Source organism: Cynocephalus volans, chromosome 5, assembly GCF_027409185.1.
Source record: "Cynocephalus volans isolate mCynVol1 chromosome 5, mCynVol1.pri, whole genome shotgun sequence".
NCBI lineage: Eukaryota > Metazoa > Chordata > Mammalia > Dermoptera > Cynocephalidae > Cynocephalus > Cynocephalus volans.
Genome location: NC_084464.1, coordinates 53,464,067 through 53,482,207, shown reverse-complemented (window position 1 = coordinate 53,482,207; position 18,141 = coordinate 53,464,067). Strand labels below are relative to the sequence as shown.

The window sequence follows — 18,141 nt, the reverse complement described above, 5'->3', positions numbered from 1 at the left end:
TGAAGCCAGCAAGCCATTTGAAAACATGAAGGGACATGCTTCTCAGAAGTAGATAGACCTGGGAACTTAACACTCCTCTTTGGGCCAGAAATCAGGTGATGAGCCTTGCATGGAGTGGAAGAAAGTGTATCCACCATAGAGATGGGGCACTAGCCTCAGAAGGCTAGATGGCCCTATTCATGTCGTGCCGTGTCTTAGAGCTGCACTCTAACTCAGGAAATGGATGGTCTGGCTGAGGTTAGAAAGAATGATCATTGATCTAGTTGAGGGTTTCATCAGCAAAATGTCCTGATTTCCTCATCTGAAATGCAACCAAAGGTGGCACAGACTCTGGCTCTGCAGTAGGGCAGCACATCAGCCTCCTTATAAGCTTGTGTGACTCAGCTGATGTGACATGTCACCACTGGGATCTTCTTCTTTTTTTTTAAATAAACTTTTTATTTTGGAATAATTTTAGATTTATAGAAAAGTTGCAGAGATAATAGAGAGAGTTCCCATATACCCTTCACTACCATTGGGATCTTCTTCCATCAGTCTTTCCAACCCCTGTTATCTGTTTGCTATTTTGATGTACCTAAAAGGAACTATTAATATTTTTTGGTCTTTCAGCTAAATTGTTGATTAATCCTTTCCGTCTTTCTCTTTCTGCCTCTGCTCCTGGATAAGCAGAGCATATGGGAGCTGGGGCCCCAAGGCCTTGAATGTTGGACAGAATTTGAGAAATGATGATGGAACTGCTATAAAGCCACAAATCCCACCAACTTCCTCTGCTCACATCCACTCCAGCAAGGCTTCTCCAAACCCCAAGCCCCTCTTCCCCTCTCTGTTGCTGTGGCTTGCACAGCCACAGATGTCTAGGCCCCCGGAACCTATGGAAGATGCTTCCTTCAGCTAATGATTCATTGGAAAGTTACTTTCCTTCTAGACGCAAAGAGATAAACTTGAAAACCAAAGAAATGGTGGCCCTGCTTTTTTAGAAGTCTGAACCAGCCCAGCTGTGGAGAGCATATTCTGAGTCTGGAGCTAGAGCTTTTAGCTTGAGGACCCATCAAGGAGTCAGACAGAGAAGGTTTTTATTTCAAAAATCTTGGGTTTACTTCACTGAGCCACATATTCTGTCAAGGATCCTGAGATCTCCACCTGTAACCTAGGGAGGCCCCTCCCTGGCCAGAGCAGTTTCACCTGATTCACTAATTTTAGCCAAACCTTCCAAGGGAAGAGGCAATTCAGGTTTCCCATACTTCAGCCCCACCAGTTGACCATAGCAAAATAGAAACCTTGGACTGGCCCTGGATGGGAGAAAAGCTACTATGATTTGGGCGACTAGAGCTCTGAGAACAAGTGGAGGAATGTCAAGCTTCCCATGTACCATACAAAAAATCAGAGATGTGGAGAAATCAGTAAGCCAGAAGAACAGGGCAGAGTTTTCTGTGAACCAGCTATGGTGGATGAACCTTTCCCCCAGAAATAGGAGCCTCCTTAGAAGTAGACCTTATTTCTTGCACCATGTAGGCCAGTACCATTCTATATGATCATCTGCATATCCTGGTTTCTCTTTCATGGAGGAAAAAGACATGACTATTGAGTTTGGCAACAAGGCAGCACCAGCCCAGCATGGCGGACCTCTCCCCCATCACTCTGCGAGTCTGTCAAGAACTGGTCCCACTCACCTCTCCAGCCTCATTTGCTTTCCCTCTGCTGGGACCCTATACTTGAGTCATACTGGATTACTGGTCACTCTTCAAACACCTCTGTCTCCTCATCTGTAAAATGGGATGATAGTAATACCTATCTTACAGGGTTGATGGTAGAACCAAATGATTAATAACTATTACTTAGAACCTGCCACATAGTAAGCACTTATAAATGTTAACTCTTTTTTCCTAGCACAGTGTCTTGCTTGTAGTTGACACCTAATAAATACCTGTTGAATGAATGAATGAATGAATGAGTGAGTGAGTGAGTGAAGGAAGTGCATCATCTCATTCTTGCCTCTGATTTTGCACATGCTTCCTTTCCCCAAAGTACGCTTCCGTCACCTTCTTGCTTGACTTGCCTCTGTGTGTCCTTTAAAAGTCAACTCAGGTGTTCTCTCTACCTAGAAGCCTTCCTGGCTGCCCGGCCCTAATGTGAGTGTAGTGTTCCTCCTTTGTGCCCCATTGGTATCTCACCTTTACTTTATAATTGCAGTTGTCACCTTGAACACAGCAACTTCTGGTTTGTCTCCCCAGTAGGTTGCGAGCATCTTGAAGGTGGAGGCTGGTAAATCCAACCACACCCTAAAGAGTGCTTGTGCCATGAATACTTGTACTTGTGAATATGGTAATTACATAAAAATTTGTAGCTAAAATATGTTGAGTGCTATTTCCCAGTTATTAAGCTGGGCAGTTTTTGTGCATTATCATCTTTAACTTTCACAAAAATCCTAAGAGATGGAAATAATTATTCACATTTGTAGGTAACAAAATTGAGTCATGTTAGGTAACTTGCTCAAGGTCAAGGCTGTAGCTGGGATTTGAACCCAGGTGTCAGGCTGCTAACCATTATACTACACTGGCTTTTCAAACAGGAGGTGGATATGTATCATATCACTTGCTAGATAGTTGTATTTTGTGACTTAACTAAATGACCCAGCAACTAAAAGTGGGGAGAACTGTGAGCTGTTCTTATGAAGTTTGTGTTTCGTTGTAGGTTCGGACAAGTGGACCTCCCTAGAAAGAAAACTGTTTAATAAAGCACTAGCCACTTACAGCAAAGACTTTATTTTTGTACAGAAGATGGTAAGCATGATTTTCCCCATTGCTCCCTTGAAGTAAAGTTTGGGAAATTGTACATCTAGAGATATTTAGAAATATTGTAGTTACTGGTTTAACATTCTCACAAAAAGGATGTCTTCCACCTCTCACTGGTGAAAGATGATGGTTGTTATAAGGGTGGCATAGCCTCAATATCAGGGGTTGGGGGTAAGAGGATGGGGGAGAAAGAGGATATAGATTATTTGAACACTGCAGTGGTGGGGGGTTATTTTCTATCTTCATAAAAAGATGTAATATATAATTTTGTCAGAATAACTAGAACTTGGGCTTCTAGTTCACAATTTACATAATTTATCCCATGTATATTTAACAGATCTATCATGTTTCTGACAGAATTTTTTCTGGGAAATTGGGGAGGGGAGAACATGTGGCCTCCCCTTACCCAGTAGCAGAGTTTCTGGTGTTGGACCCCTAATCATAATGACAGTAATAATAAAAATAATGCCTAACATGTGCAGTATTTTACAGCAAAAGAAAACTTTCACATGGATGAAATAGCACTTTGTACAACAGTAATAAACTTAATAGGTTTTAATTGGCTGAGAGGTGGTTTAGGCTAAAAAGTTAAAGTGATTCAAAGAGTGTTTCAAAAAACTGAGTGATAGAGTCCTATTGTGTATTTAAGGATAATTAAGGATGTCGGTACACAGAGAACAGGGTCACAGGCGACAGCTCCCACTGGCTCCTGGCTGGTCCTCAGAGGTGTCCTAGGGTGGCACGTCTCCTGTCCCTAATCCAGGGCCATGTGTGGACAAGCATCAGAGTAGGTGGACTTCGACCTGTCTCTGTGTCCAGCTCTGCATTTGCTCCTGCCTTTTCTGCCTTGCAGCCACCATGCCCTTTGCAGCCCACTTGCCCGGCAGCTCCCAGGCTCCAATCTCTCTTGAGTCACCTTCCCCCGGGACTGCCCTGACCCAGGCCTCACTCTTTTGTTGACTACTGACAGATTCATGTGTATGCTTGCCAGGCAGCGCAGGGCTGTCTCGGATGGTATCCTCACGCCCTAGGGGGATTCTGGTGTAGAAATTCCAGATGTGGGGTAGGTGAAGGGGGCAACTTTGGGGAGACAGGACCTCTGGTGGTGCCTTTCTCATCTCACCATGTAGGTGGCCATGTTCCCACCCCAGTGGTAGCTCCAGAGCCCTTAATCTGCCTCCAGAAAATCCACATTATTGAACCCCACCTGAGCTCAGAGATAGATGAACTAAACAAAGGAATGTTTTCATTTTAAAATACATATACCTTCATCTCAAGTATTTATCATTTAATTAAAAAATGAAAAATAAGGCCGGCCTGTGGCTCACTCGGTAGAGTGCGGTGCTGAAAAATGAAAAATAAATTAAACATAAAAAGTACATATACCTTTGCCTCTTTGGGGGTGAGCAGGGCAAGGCTTGTTTCCTGCAAAAACTAAGCTCCGTTATCGTAACTTTGCCTTATCTTCCTATTCCATTACTGAGGAATGTTTTTCATAAATAGATTTTGAAGGCCAGCAGGTCAGAGAGCTAAACACATTGATGTACATTAAATGAAAAAGCAGCTGTTTTATGGGTTAAAAAATGAGCAAGGTCTCTATGGATTAATCTGAAAAAGTCTCCAAGCTATATTGTAAAAAAAAAAAAAAAAAAAAAGTTGCAAACCAATATTTATAAGTGTGCTACCTTTTGTGAGGAAAGATGGTGGGAGGAGAAATATTTTTTGTGTTTCTTGGTGCACGCATAAAGAAATTCTGGTATGGTACCCAAGAAATTGATGCGAGTGGGGCTACCTGTGTTGCAGGGGTGAGGAATGAGAATATGCACAGGAAGGAGGCTTTTTACTATATATATTTTTTACTGAACTACATAAACTTATTTGTTACCTATTACAAAATTAAATATTCAAAAAACTTGCTGTCTTTGATCAATGTCCACTGCTGGAGCTAATCTTGAGCTCACTTTCCCAACAGGTGAAGTCAAAGACAGTGGCCCAGTGTGTGGAGTACTACTACACGTGGAAAAAAATAATGCGGTTAGGGCGGAAACACAGGACACGCCTCGCAGAAATCATCGATGATTGCATGGTGAGTGACGCTACCAAGTTGTTGCTTGTGCTGGCCCCATTCCTACCCACGCCCAGGTTAATAAGTGACTGGTGTTTGGTTGGCTTTGCTACAGAGATAGCCAGATAGCTGCAGTGAGAGGGTGACAGGGACCCAGCTCCCTCGTGGAATTTATGGTTTGACTTCCTGGTATAGACAGAGGGAAAGCATCTAACATTTGGCCTGTAACTCAGGGTTTAGTTATGGAGGTGAAAGCTAGCTTGTGTTTTAAGGCAGGTAGTAGCCAGGAAAGTTAAGCCAGGATCATTCCAGCCTTAATTTGGTTAGTTCATAAGCGGGTGTCCTGACCCCTGGGATATTCCTTCCTGATTTTTCCATGTCACAGATACTACTGACCTGAGACCATAATATGTCTCAAAAAGAAAGAGGAGCCCTAGGATTTTGCCACAGTCTCCATAAAGCATGAGCAAGAGGAGCTTTGACCTCTAGATAGTACCAAGAACTCTCAATCATTGAGGAACTGGTTAGCACTATGTAGAGGATTGTACTCTGTACACCACCATTTTTCCCTGGCATTGATTTCTTTCATTAGCCAACAACCCAAAATCGTCGGCATATTAAGATTAAGTACATACTAAAGACATAGCAAGATGGAAAGAGTCTAAACTCCATATGTGTGGCTTTGGCAATTACTATCACTTGTGATCCTTGTAATTAACTCTCCTCCCTGTATCCATAGCCAGGGGAAATCCCCTTTTCATACTTGGAAAACATTACCTACCATGTATGCGTATATAAAAATTATGTCTAACAACGAATTATTAAACTCCAGCTAGCCTCTATCACCAGCAAAACTCCAGCCTCTTTCACATCAGTGAAAGTGTTAGGAATTCATGAATTATGTGAATATTTGTAATTATATTTTCATTGCCAGTTGTGCCCCAGTTGTAAGTGTTAGCGCATATGGGGTAATTTTCTTTAACAGACATTTGAATAGCACTTTCTTTGTGCCAGGAATTATGGTACGCACTTAACAAATATTGAACTCATGTAATCCAATTTAATTCATTTAATACCAATTCTGTGATGTAGGAAACTGAGGCATAGAGCTTTAAGTAAATTGGCCATGGTCACATAGCTAGTGAGTGTATTGTCTCAGCCTGATTCCCTTGTGTAATGCTGAAGAGCAATCAAAAGCAAATTCTCGTAGTGTAAAAACACTTGGACTCACTAATGCTTCAAAATCTTAGCTCTTAACTAGAATTGATTCTAGCTATGAAATATACACATATATATAAATTTATATTTGGGCCCAAATATCAGAGAAGATAGAAATCTGGAATAGAGAGGTATTGCCATTTTTTGATCAGAGATGGCAGTATTCTGTCTTAAGGGTTTCTTGTGATAGGGCTTTTGTTTTCTTCTTTAAATAGTGATGTCTTATATCAGAATAGCATTTGTTTATCTGTGGCCTAACATGTAAAAAAAACCATATGGCCCTCTGTGGTCCAACCAACTAAAAGCAATTACATTTCCACCAATGTAAACAGCAATATGTATGTAGTGCTATAGATTACCCACGGATGTTAAATGGCCTCTGCCTCCTCTCCCCCACACCATCAGAGCATGTATTCTAGCTGGGAAGATGTGACATACACAAGTTGAAAGTTTACCAAGAACCCCATGAGTGTTTAAAAGCAGTATAAGATGAGAACCAGGAAGTCTTAGATATAGCCTTAGGACTTCTCTCACCCAGTTCCACCATTTCACAGGCAGAAGGTTGAGACCCAGAGAGGGGAAGGGGCTTGCCAGAGGTCACACAGAGCATTGCTTTTCAAATGAGTAAAATAGTAGACAAGGAGGCACAAAGAATCCTAACCTTGGATACCTAGGAACTGGCCTCCAGGTTTGCTGATCTGTAAAATAGGGCAGATGATTTAGGTGATTTGGAAAGTTCTTTCAAATTCCGGAATGTTCAGGTTCTGTCAGTGCCATGTTTTGGAAAAGGGCAAAATCAGAGGATATGGTCTCCTGAGGTAAATTGGTATCTCGGGTGTTACCAAGTACCTAGGACAATGCCTCGCATAATAGAGGCACTCAATAAATATTGATGGGATGAATGAGTGAGTGAACATTTTTCTGAGATAGGAGTCACTCTGGTTCATAGCAGCGTTCCCTCTATGAACTCATCAGAGGGAGACAGAGTGAACAAGGGGATGCTGAACAGAGGAGCACAACTAAGGAAGATGTTACTGCATACAGTAGAGGCACCATCTCGGGCTGACAGGGCTTTAAAGATGGGTAGAAAGGCCCAGACCAGCGTGTAGCCTCAGAGCAAAGAGGAAAAGTTAAGTTAAGGGTCCACACCTTCTTGGGCTTCTTCTGCAGGAACCAGTATTAGGCTGGGTCACGAGCATCCACACCCTGGTCACTTGTGAGCTTAGAGAGAGCAAAAGGCTTATGTGCAGAGATGACTCAGGCCCACAAAAAACAAGGAAATCTTAATAGAAGGCCAGTGTGGTAGCTCCTGGCTATCTTGTGGGCAGTCAGCCTTCTGAGCATAGTTTGCCAAGTGGAGATGAAAAGCTGGGATCGTGCAAGGGCTGGGGAGGGTGCAGAAGGCACAGTCCGAGGACGTGGTCCTGTTTTGTCCTCTGAGCCTGCTTGGGACACCTGGGACGGCTGTCCTGGTCATGTATCCTCAATGTTTTATTAAAGGGCAGGTGACCATTCCCCCCGGATGGAACACACTCTGGGAGCTCAGGGGTTATTGAGGACTTAAAGGAGAGAGGAGGTTTGTGAAGAATAGTTACTCTTTAGGCAGCCAGGAGGTCAGCATAACACATTTGCCCACTCTGCAGGTCTAGTTTGTCTTCTGGCTTGAGCCATTGCAGGCCCTTTCCCCCTGGAGACAGAAGGGGATCAAGATGGATTCTATTAAGAAGGTGGGAGGAAAGTGTGCTACCTACACCTTCTTGTCCCCTGCCCGTGCTCCTGCTCCCCCACTCAGGGCAAGTCTATTGGGTTGGCTCTGACCAAAATTCAGCACAGTTCGAGAAACCAGCTGAGGCAGATAACTGACTTTAGAAAACAGCAGTCAGGGCTCCAGGGACAAAGGTCAGGCTCACCCATGGCGTCAACACCTGTTTACCTACAACGTAGTCCATTGGCAAGGAGCGTGGGAAACATCCTACTTCCCTTTGACACCTAAAGGCAGGTGGTGCCAATGGTTCTGAGAGGTCTAGGATCTCTAAGCTATATACCGATGGACAAATGTGTAGCTTGTGGAGATTTGCACCAGGACCAAGGAGTGAAGAAAGCTGAGGTTTTAGAATCAGACAGGCTGGGTTTTCAGTCTCAGTTCAGCTTCTTTACCAGCTATGTGACTTTGGGGATATTATTTTTCTGGCCGATTTCCTTATGTGTAAAAAAGAAAAATTTGTACAGGGTTGTTGTGAGAACTGGAAATGTGCATGTGTGTGTATGTGTGTGTGTTTGTTTAGTGCCTGATTCATACCAGGCATTTAGTATACTGTCGTCATCGTTATCATTAGTGACTCTGACACTCAAATTTGTGTCTTTGAGCAAATTTAGGTTGTTGAGCATTTGTATTGTAAACTACCAGTTTCTTATAATGTGAATCCACTTACATGCCTGAGAACTAAAAATATCATCCTCCTCAAGAAACTCTTATTGTGGACACTCAAGGTTTTGAGCACCATGTTTAATGTATAAACCACCTCAAACCCTGTATTTGCCCACCTTCTTAATTTTGGAGTATTACTAAATGTTTCATTTCGCAGTACATCACAAAATGGCCAACTTGTTGATACAGAGTTCTACATGTTAGGATTTTTGTCCTATCTTTGTATCTCTTAGTCACTTTGATGAGCCATATGGCTTACTGATAAATCAGTTTGTGAACACGTATAGATTGCCAGTTGGAATAAAACCTACCTAAATTCCTGAGACGTACATAATCACAGTACAGAATAATTTAATGTATAATTTTGTGGCCATATGGAATGTTTCTTCTAAGAGGTTTTAAGCCAAAGAATGGTATTGTGAGAAAATTGTAATTATAACAAGTATCATGAAACAAATGCCATTACCATTGAAAGTTATTGTGTAATTCATTTTAAGTGACAAATTGTAGGCCATGGTCTACCTGATATTTGAGACCACAAAATCCCAGTTCTATTAAAAAAAGAAAAAAAAAAGGCAAACCCTTAGAGTTGGGTTTTGCATGAAACTCTTTGGAACTGAAATATGGTGGATTGCTATGGGAATGAAACCACCTAAGTGAAGTCAACCCATATATTCTATACTAGTAAGAGGCCTACAGCTCATATCATAAACCACTCTGTAAAATGTATTAGGCCCACATCAGTATTCATTGAGGTCTTACAGCAAATGTAATTATCACTAATTAATCCTAATTAACCAACTGGAAACGGGACCTTTCTTAAATACATTCTGTTAAGACATCATCTCAAATATGCGTATATGTGATATTAGATACAGACAGTGCTGAAACACTAAGAGGGTGCTAATTGCCTCACTCTGACTGGGCACTGTTGCAACCCCCCCCCCCAATCCAAACTGAAGAAAAGAAGCTTCTGGCTTCTGGATCCCAGGGTACTACTATTCTCAGAAATCTTTATTCCACTTGGAAATTCTTGATTCTGGGTTCTAAGAATTGTAGGCTCACTCAGAGTTACATCGCTGTTGGGGTAAAGCAAACTGGAGCCCATATGCTTTAAGCAGGGGGTGTGCCAAAGGAGCCTGGCAGAGACAAACGACCTATCAAGGTCAGAGGCAGCTGGGCATACCTTTCATTTCCTCATTTGTAAAATGGGAAAACTGTTTACAGCCTATTCAATGACATGGTAAATGTGAAAGCACTTTGTAAACTGTAGAATATTAGCTGAAATGAGGGTATTATATCATAGGATTCCCTTTCCCAGTCCTCAGCCATTTCTGGACCTGCAGGAGCCAGCATCCTTCATCCCACCCCAGTGTGGATGGAGAGAACAGAATAAAGTAGTTAAGCAAGAGGTAGAATGAGGGCCTTCTAGACCCCTGCCTTCCATCCCAGGGCTCCCAGGTGCCCGCTCCAAGCTGCTCCAGTAACTTACTATTTTGTTAACCTTGAGGAGGCAGGGACCTTCTGCTTCATTCTCCACAGATTTGCTCTTCTGAAGTGGGGAGAAAGGGGACATATAAGCAGAGAGGATAAGTCTTCATAGAAAGTGTTTTTATTGTTCTTTTTCATAAAATGCCCCTGATGGGAGAAAATGAGTAAATAGAAGGACTGAATACACTGCTTTCTCCAAGCCCATGGTCACAGACAAAAGAAAAAGCACACGATAAATAAAAGGGAATCTCCCCTCCACACTCTCTCCTTTTCATTCTATTTTCTATCAAGACCGGAGTAGGAGCGTTGCCTGTGCCACATGATTTCCACGTGCCGAGGGTCAAATCAGGCATCTTGCATGGAAGCGTGTTATAAAACCTGTTAAACAAATCATTATAGGTCTTTACTCTTTCTTTAGTGGGGTTTCCACAGTATTATTAGTGCTTGAAAGCCCTCCTTGCTGCTGTGAGGAGACAAAGCTACTCACAAGCGGAGCAGCCTGCCTGAGTTTTAGTCATTTTCAAGGTCTGATGGTTTCAAACAAGGTAGAGAATCTCTATATGCAGAAATCTCTCCTCTATGCCTCAGCATCTTTTTATATAAGTGACGAGGGGACCCAAAATGATGAGGAGCCAGGGGGACTTCCTTGACCAACCTTTTAGAGATTGTGCCCAGCAGGATTTGTCAGCTGTTCCTTATGTGGAAGAAAGTGTCACAGCCCCAGTGTCCAGCCCTTCTCCCCTTTACTGGTCTGTGAGTCCTGTTCATCATTAAGAATGCCATTTGGGGGCTTTCCCTCTTGCTTTTATAACCTTAACACTAGACAAGTGAAGAAGAGGAGTTAGAAGAGGAGGAGGAGGACATGGAAGAAGACAGGAAATCCACAAAAGAAGAGGAGAGTGGAGTGCCGAAGTCCCCAGAGCCGCCATCAGTCCCTGTCCTGGCTCCCACAGAGGGGCCACCCCTACAGGCCCTTGGCCAGCCCTCAGGCTCCTTCATCTGTGAAATGCCCAACTGTGGGGCCGTAAGTGTCTCTGTCGTCCGGGGATCTGGGACAAGCAAGGGCTGTACAGCTGTGCCTGGCTTTAAGAGGTTATACCTTTTGGAAAGGGTGCAGTTGCAGCATTGAGAGTTTGACAGAGGACACTCCATTGTTTTCTTACTCATTCGCCAGCAGATATTTATGGAGTGTGTGTTCTGTGTCAAGCACAATGCTGCATACAGAGAATGCAAAGATGGTCCCTGACCTTAGGAAGTGTGTGATTCCAAGCTCTGCAGTCAGTGTTGCCTCCAGAATGTGCATTCCTCGTGTCCCAGTGCCTCGGCACTCCCCTGGGCTGCATGTCACCCAAGGTCATGCCCTATCAACATGCACTTAAATGCAACAGGAGAGCCCAGAGAAGATCTTTTTATAACATAATTACTTGCCCCCACTGTCTGGAATGTTTTGCATTTTATATTCCGTAAAGTGTTACTAATTCAGATGTCACTAATTTCAAATTTGAGAAGGGTGTTACAAAGATTTATATTCTGTGGGGGAAAAATATTTACTAAGCAAATTCATCATGTAAATAGGCTGAAAATGAGTCTGTGTAACTACTTAGCCTGGTACTTTTCAAGTACTTTAGGAGCATCATTTATCTAAAATAAAACAAGTTTGCTGTCTGATCATCCTTAGCACTAAAGAAAGGCCTTTACAGAATCAGTAATGGCCTAGTCTAAGGCTCCATGTATATTTTATTTGCTATTTATTTATTTATTCTGGCAGCTGACCAGTACAGGGATCGAACCATGGACCTTGGTGTTATCAGCACCACACTCTAACCAACTGAGCTAACCAGCCAGTCTCCATGTGTATTTTAAAGGATATTTTTTAAAGTTGTTTATTTTTGGACAGTTAGTCTCCCACTGGTCCCCCGCTAATCTGAATTGGTGAACTTTTCCTGAATCAAGTTTCTTAAAGCCAGGCACACCTGCATAGGCAAGTTCTAGAAGTATTGTCCCAAAAATGAGAATGTTGCTCCTATTGCAAGAAGCCCTATTTTCCTTGTCTTAATGCTCTTGTCTTTGCTTGTGTGTTATATAGGACAATACTGTTTTCCAGAGTGTATTGAATGCTGCTTATTGAGTCACTTAGATGAAGAAAGCAGGTCTTTAAAATGCTTAGATCCCAAAGCAAAAATGCACTTGATTTACATTTAAGAAAAAAAAAGAAAGATTTTGCATTAGGAAAACATAGGAAATTGCTAGCTTGTTTCTGTCTCTACATTTGTTTAGTGACTGACTTCTGCATCATTGCCATTCTGGATAGAGCACTTCAGTTCAGGGGTGATGAAGATGTGGCTTGAAAAGTCAATATTTCTTGGTGACTTTGTTCAGAAATTAGATGCATCCACAATTTGTAGTTTTGGCATGCAGTAAATAGTTTACTAAGTGGGAAGTCATCTTTTAATTTTCCCAATCAGAACTGCTCAGCGAAATGTATTTTTTAATGACTTTTTAAAATCACAGACTGAAAAGTATGCTGGTTTTGTTCCTTGCCTGATGATGAAGGCTTTGGTCGCTAAATCAGCAATAGATTTTTTTTTCTCTCTATAAGACAATAAACAGAGCTCATGAACTTAACACAGAGCAACCCCTACAGATGGACAGCCAGATGGGTACTCCCTTTAGCTGATGAGTTTAACAAGTTAGAAGTCGGGGCTCTTGGAATTCAGGGGTGTGGATTACATCCCTCTACAACAGTTGCTCTGAACTGGGGATGATTTGTTGCCCAAGAACACATGACAGTCAATTTTTGCAGACATTTTTGTCACAACTGGGGAAGTGCTACTTGCATTTGGTAGGTAGAAGCCAGAGATGCTGCTAAACATCCTATGCAACACAGCTCTTGACAAGGAAATGTCAGTAGTGCTGAGGTTGAGAAACCCTGTTTTATGGCAAGCTTCCAAAGACTTCCTAGGTCCTTCCCCTTTTTATCATCCTGTATTAAAATTTGGGGTCTTAAATGTTGTTTCAGCAATGGGCTACTGATTAAGACTATACATAACATATAGAGTATACCAAAGAACCCTAATAAGTGACTTTCAATCTATGTTCCTTGGAGTACTAGGGCTTCCTGGGGAGAGACAGAGCAGAGCAAACTGGTTCAGTTCTGGGGTGCTGTCTCTGTTTTAGCCAGAGCACCTCTGCTTTTAACTCGAGCTTTTGAGTAAGACCTGATTTGTTAAAAAAAGAGAGGGGGGAGGAAGGAAGGAAGAAAAAGGGAGGGAGGGAGGTAGTTTTCAGCTTAAAAAATAAAAAGTTTGAAAGCTGGTCCAACCCCCTCATTTTACAGATGGAAAAAAATAAAGTGTATAGAAGGGAGGTGGACTAACGGCCTCGCTGTTAGTAATGACAGAGCTGGATCTAGACCCCTGATCTGACTTATGGACAGTAGCTCTGTCCTTTCTACTGTGCCACATTACCTCTCTTGTCTTCTGGTTATAACAATGATGAGATTTTTTATTGGCAAAGCATTTGTGATTGTGGTATTTGATCTTTTCTGTCTGTGGCACATATCCAAAGTTTGCTTATGTAAAACAAACCCATGTGCCCTGTTGTTAGACACTGTCTCTAGTATCACATGTTTTACCACTGAGTAACTAATAACCCTAATTTCCTTTTCAGGACTGTAGATGTCATGTCACTCCCTTTCTTCCCCAGGTGTTCAGCTCCCGACAGGCACTGAATGGCCATGCCCGCATCCACGGTGGCACCAACCAGGTGACCAAAGCCCGAGGTGCTGTCCCCTCTGGGAAGCAGAAGCCTGGAGGCACCCAGAGCGGATACTGCTCAGTGAAGAGCTCGCCCTCTCATAGCACCACCAGCGGTGAGACGGACCCCACAACCATCTTCCCCTGCAAGGAGTGTGGCAAGTAGGTGAAGCTGGACCAGGGACTTAATCTAAGTTTGTGACAGATAATTGCTCTATGGGGGCCAAGCTGAGATAGTCTGAGGTTTCTTCAACTAGAAAAAGAACCTAGACTCTCAAAACTCTCCTTTATACCATCCTTAGGGTCTGTATGGTGAACCTTGTCTCTGACTCCGAATGTGGCCCTCTGATGTCTTAGAGCCTAGTAAGGGTGGACATCTTCAGAGAGACTATAGACATCATATCTAGTGACAAAACTTCACTCTTTTCCAGAACTGGTGAGTGGGACTCTGATTCCCACTTCCCTTCACAACTAAACCATTTTCACTGGTGTCACTCTCTTTGCATCCCTTCTGAGAGACTTGAGAATGGCACTAGAACCCCTAATCAGGAACTCTCTATAGCGGAGATGGCTCATACATGGCACTTCTACCACTACTGCTCACTCCTGGGTCCAGGCAGACATTGCTAATCAATTACCATACTTTTTGCTATCACATTAAGACAGGGCATCAAATTCTTTTCATTCTAATGCTTCAAGCTAGCACAACCAATTGTTTAAAGTTGACATATGAAATAATACTTATTTGTCATCTCTGCCCTTTTAGGTATAATTTAAATAACAACTAAGAGGGGAAAACTGACACTAAGTGGTGATAGTAACAGCTAACATTTATTGAGCACTTATTTTGTTACATACTTTATGTGCATGAACTCTTTCAATCCTCATATAGAAACTCTATGCAGTGCAGACACTGTTTTTATCCTTGTTTTACAAATAAAGGTTTAAATTTAGGTAAGATGACTTGGCCCAGGTCATACCATCTGTAAAGAGCAGAGCTGAGATTTGAGCCTATCTTTGTCCAAATGCAGAGCCTGGGCTCCTGACTACTGCTGTATCCTTTAACTTTGCTTTGTTTGTTTATTTACTTTAGGTAGAAAATACTGTTGATGGTGAAATTCATGGGTCCCTCGCACATCATTAAGTAGAGAATTCTAGTTTACTTCTCAGTGAGTCTGCCTGACTTGAAGGGTATTATATTGTCATGAATGACATCCTTTAGGAGCCTTGCTGTGTTTCTCTTCCCATAATCTCCAGTGCCTCAAATGTGAAAAGAAACGTTACCTGGAGTGATGCCGACCAGGTGGCTGCAAAAACTCTGCCAAGAAAACATCCCTAGTAGTATAAGAGAAGTCCACTGGGACCTCTGCTTTTACATATCCTCATAGAATATATCGGGCAACTTAATAGTAGCTGCCATTTGTCAGGTACTCACTATTTACCTGGTACTGTCTTAAAGGATTTTTTTTACATGTATTGATTAATTTAATCTTTAGAATAACCCTATTCTAAAGATTATTATTGTTTCAATTAATTTAATCTTTAGAATAGCCCTACTTTTAGTAGCTGCTTTTTTACAAGCAGAAACCAAGGCCTGGAAAGGTTGAGCCCCCTGTCGCAATACACGGCAAGCAGCCACGCAGGCATTCGGACGACTCAGGCTGGCCAGCCTCACACTCTTAGCCCCAGTGCCATGCTGCCTCTGAGTCAACCTAACTCAGTTTGATGGCGCGCATCAGAGTAAACCAGAGCTAGCAGCTCTTCCCCTCCATGAAGTGCAGGGACAGGAGAGATGGAGTTAGATGTCGGTCTCCTCCCCTGTGCTCTGCTGTCCTTCAGAGCCTGGACATGGTTTTATCTTCACATACTGCCCACTACGCATTGAATGGACCATGGACCACGGAAGAATCATTAGGCTTATTTAGTTGAAATAATGACAAAACCTCCCTGAACTGACTCTCACTTGACTCCCCCATTTGTCCTGGAGTGGCAGTGTGGGGGCAGTGGGGTCTTGCCAGTTTCCTCTGAAAGGAGCCAGCTCCTTCCACTCATTTGGCTCAAATAGGCCACTCCTTATTCCACCAGGAGGTTTAACAAACAAAGAGTAGTACAGTCAGCCCTCCATATCTGTGGGCTCCAAACCTATGGATTTAACCAACTGTGGATTGAAAATATTCAGCAAGTTGTAACACCAAGATCAAGGGTTCAGATCCCTGTACTGGCCAGTGGCACCCCTCCCCCCCAAAAAAAGAGAAAAAGAAAATAATCAGGAAAAAACTGTTTCTGTACTGAATGCGTACAACCTTTTTTGCTTGTCACAGTATAACAACTATTTAAATAGAATTTACATTGCACTAAGCATTATAAGTAATCTAGAGATGATTTAAAGTATTCAGGAGGATATGCACAGGTTATATGCAAATACTACACTATTTTATATCAGAGGCTTGAGCATCTGTGGATTTTGGTATCCATGGGAGGTCCTGGAACCAATCCTCCACAGATATGGAGGGATGACTGTTTTTCATGCTTTCTAGCTGTCTTTCAGTGGCATTTGTTATATGTATTCTTGGCTTCTTTTTTATGTTGCTTGGGATCTCTTTATACCAGAAGTCCAGCTAAGATTTTATGGAAAATAGAAATTTTTTCTGTGGTTTTTCAGACTGAGGATAATGTTAGGTAAGTGTTCACAGAGTGCCTCTTTTAGCTGCTGAAATTACGTTCATTACACTAAACAGTTTTCAATACATCCGAGTGGAACTGTGGTTCATCAACCCTGTTTGACTCAGGCCTTAGAAATCAGTTTTTTTTCCCTTTATGAGCTCAGGAATGAATGTAGAGTACTTGTGCCACCACCCTCCATAAACAGACAGTCTCACACCTGGGCAACCTTTTTGTGAAAAAGGCCCAAATAGTAACTGTTTTAGGTGCCTTAGGTCATATTGTCTCTGTCACAGCTACTCAGCTTTGCCATGGTAGTTTAAAAGCAGCCATAGACAATGTATAAACAAATAGCCATCTGTGTTCCAGTAAAACTTTATTTACAAAAACAGGCTGGATTTGGCCCACTGCCCATAGTTTGCAAACCCGTTGTCTAGAGAATTAACCCCAAGAATATGGTATCTTTTTATCCTAGGGCTTCTCAACCTCAGCACCATTGATGTTCGGGGTCTGATAATTCCTTGCTTGGGGAGGAGGGACCATCCTCTGCATTGTAGGATGTTTAGCAGCACAGGGATGCTACCCACTAGATGCCAGAAGTACCACATCCAGCTGTGACAACCAAAAATGTTTCCAAACCTGGCCAAATGTTCCCTGGGGGACAAAATCACCCCCAGCTGAGAACCACTATTTTGTTCTGAAGCCAACAGTAGGAAATTATGATAACGTGATGGCCAGCAAGAAGGGCTCTTAAGTGAAAAGGAGTGGTGGATGCAGCTCAGAAGTCATGAACAGTAAAGACAGAAGAGGGGCCACTGGATTTGGCCACACAGAGTTACTGGTGACCTTGAGAAAAGCAATTGGGTTGAAGTGGAGGGGACAGCAGTCCAATTGGAGAGGGTGGAAGAGAGGAAGAGGAGATACACCAAGTGTGAGTGGTCAGATCCCTCAAGAGTTTTGACTGTGGAAGAAAAGAGACAGAGGCCAGAGGCGGATGAGAGGTAGTTTTATGATGGAGACTGTCAGAGTGAGCTAGCATGATTTAGGGATTCTCCAGTGGAGGGGGCATGGCCAGTGGTGGGGAGAGAGTGGAAGGCTGAAGGACAAGGAACGTCGTGTGCTTCAGACCCCAGATGGACAGGAGGGCCTTTGAGAATGCCTACTCCATTGTCAGAGGAAGGAAGCCTGACTCACCATCACTGTGTCCCTGTCCCCATCCCCTTTCTTTGCAATCCTTGATGAGGAGGGAGGGGAGGTGATAGGTCACAGGGGAGGAGGTCCTAGGAGCTGAGGAGCCAGGGACTCTGTCAAAGCCATTGTAAACCAAACATTAAACCACGTACCCGGATTTCCAAGAACTTAGATCTCCTCCTAAATTTCACATGCTTCTTTTTCTTCATTTTTAGGGTCTTCTTCAAGATCAAAAGCCGAAACGCACACATGAAAACTCACAGACAGCAGGAGGAACAGCAGAGGCAAAAGGCTCAGAAGGCAGCCTTCGCGGCTGAAATGGCAGCCACCATTGAGAGGACTACAGGGCCGGTGGGGGCGCCAGGGCTGCTGCCCCTGGACCAACTGAGTCTGATCAAACCCATCAAGGACGTGGACATCCTCGATGACAACGTTGTCCAGCAGTTAGGAGGCGTCATGGAAGAGGCCGAGGTCGTGGATACAGATCTTCTCTTGGATGATCAAGATTCAGTCTTGCTACAGGGTGATGCGGAACTATAA

General features: G+C 42.9%; 1 protein-coding gene across 4 annotated transcripts in view; it reads left to right on the top strand.

Annotated features, from left to right (window-relative positions):
- Positions 1–18,141, top strand: part of TRERF1 (transcriptional regulating factor 1) — a 36,122-nt gene extending 17,981 nt beyond the window's left edge. For 2 of the 4 annotated variants that reach the window (XM_063098012.1, XM_063098010.1), the window contains 5 exons: positions 2,692–2,780; positions 4,765–4,878; positions 10,818–11,018; positions 13,664–13,911; positions 17,817–18,141. In XM_063098012.1, coding sequence (XP_062954082.1) covers positions 2,692–2,780; positions 4,765–4,878; positions 10,818–11,018; positions 13,664–13,911; positions 17,817–18,141 — 977 coding nt within the window. The remainder of the gene's footprint in view (positions 1–2,691; positions 2,781–4,764; positions 4,879–10,817; positions 11,019–13,663; positions 13,912–17,816) is intronic. The other 2 variants (XM_063098011.1, XM_063098008.1) reach the window with 1 other exon arrangement.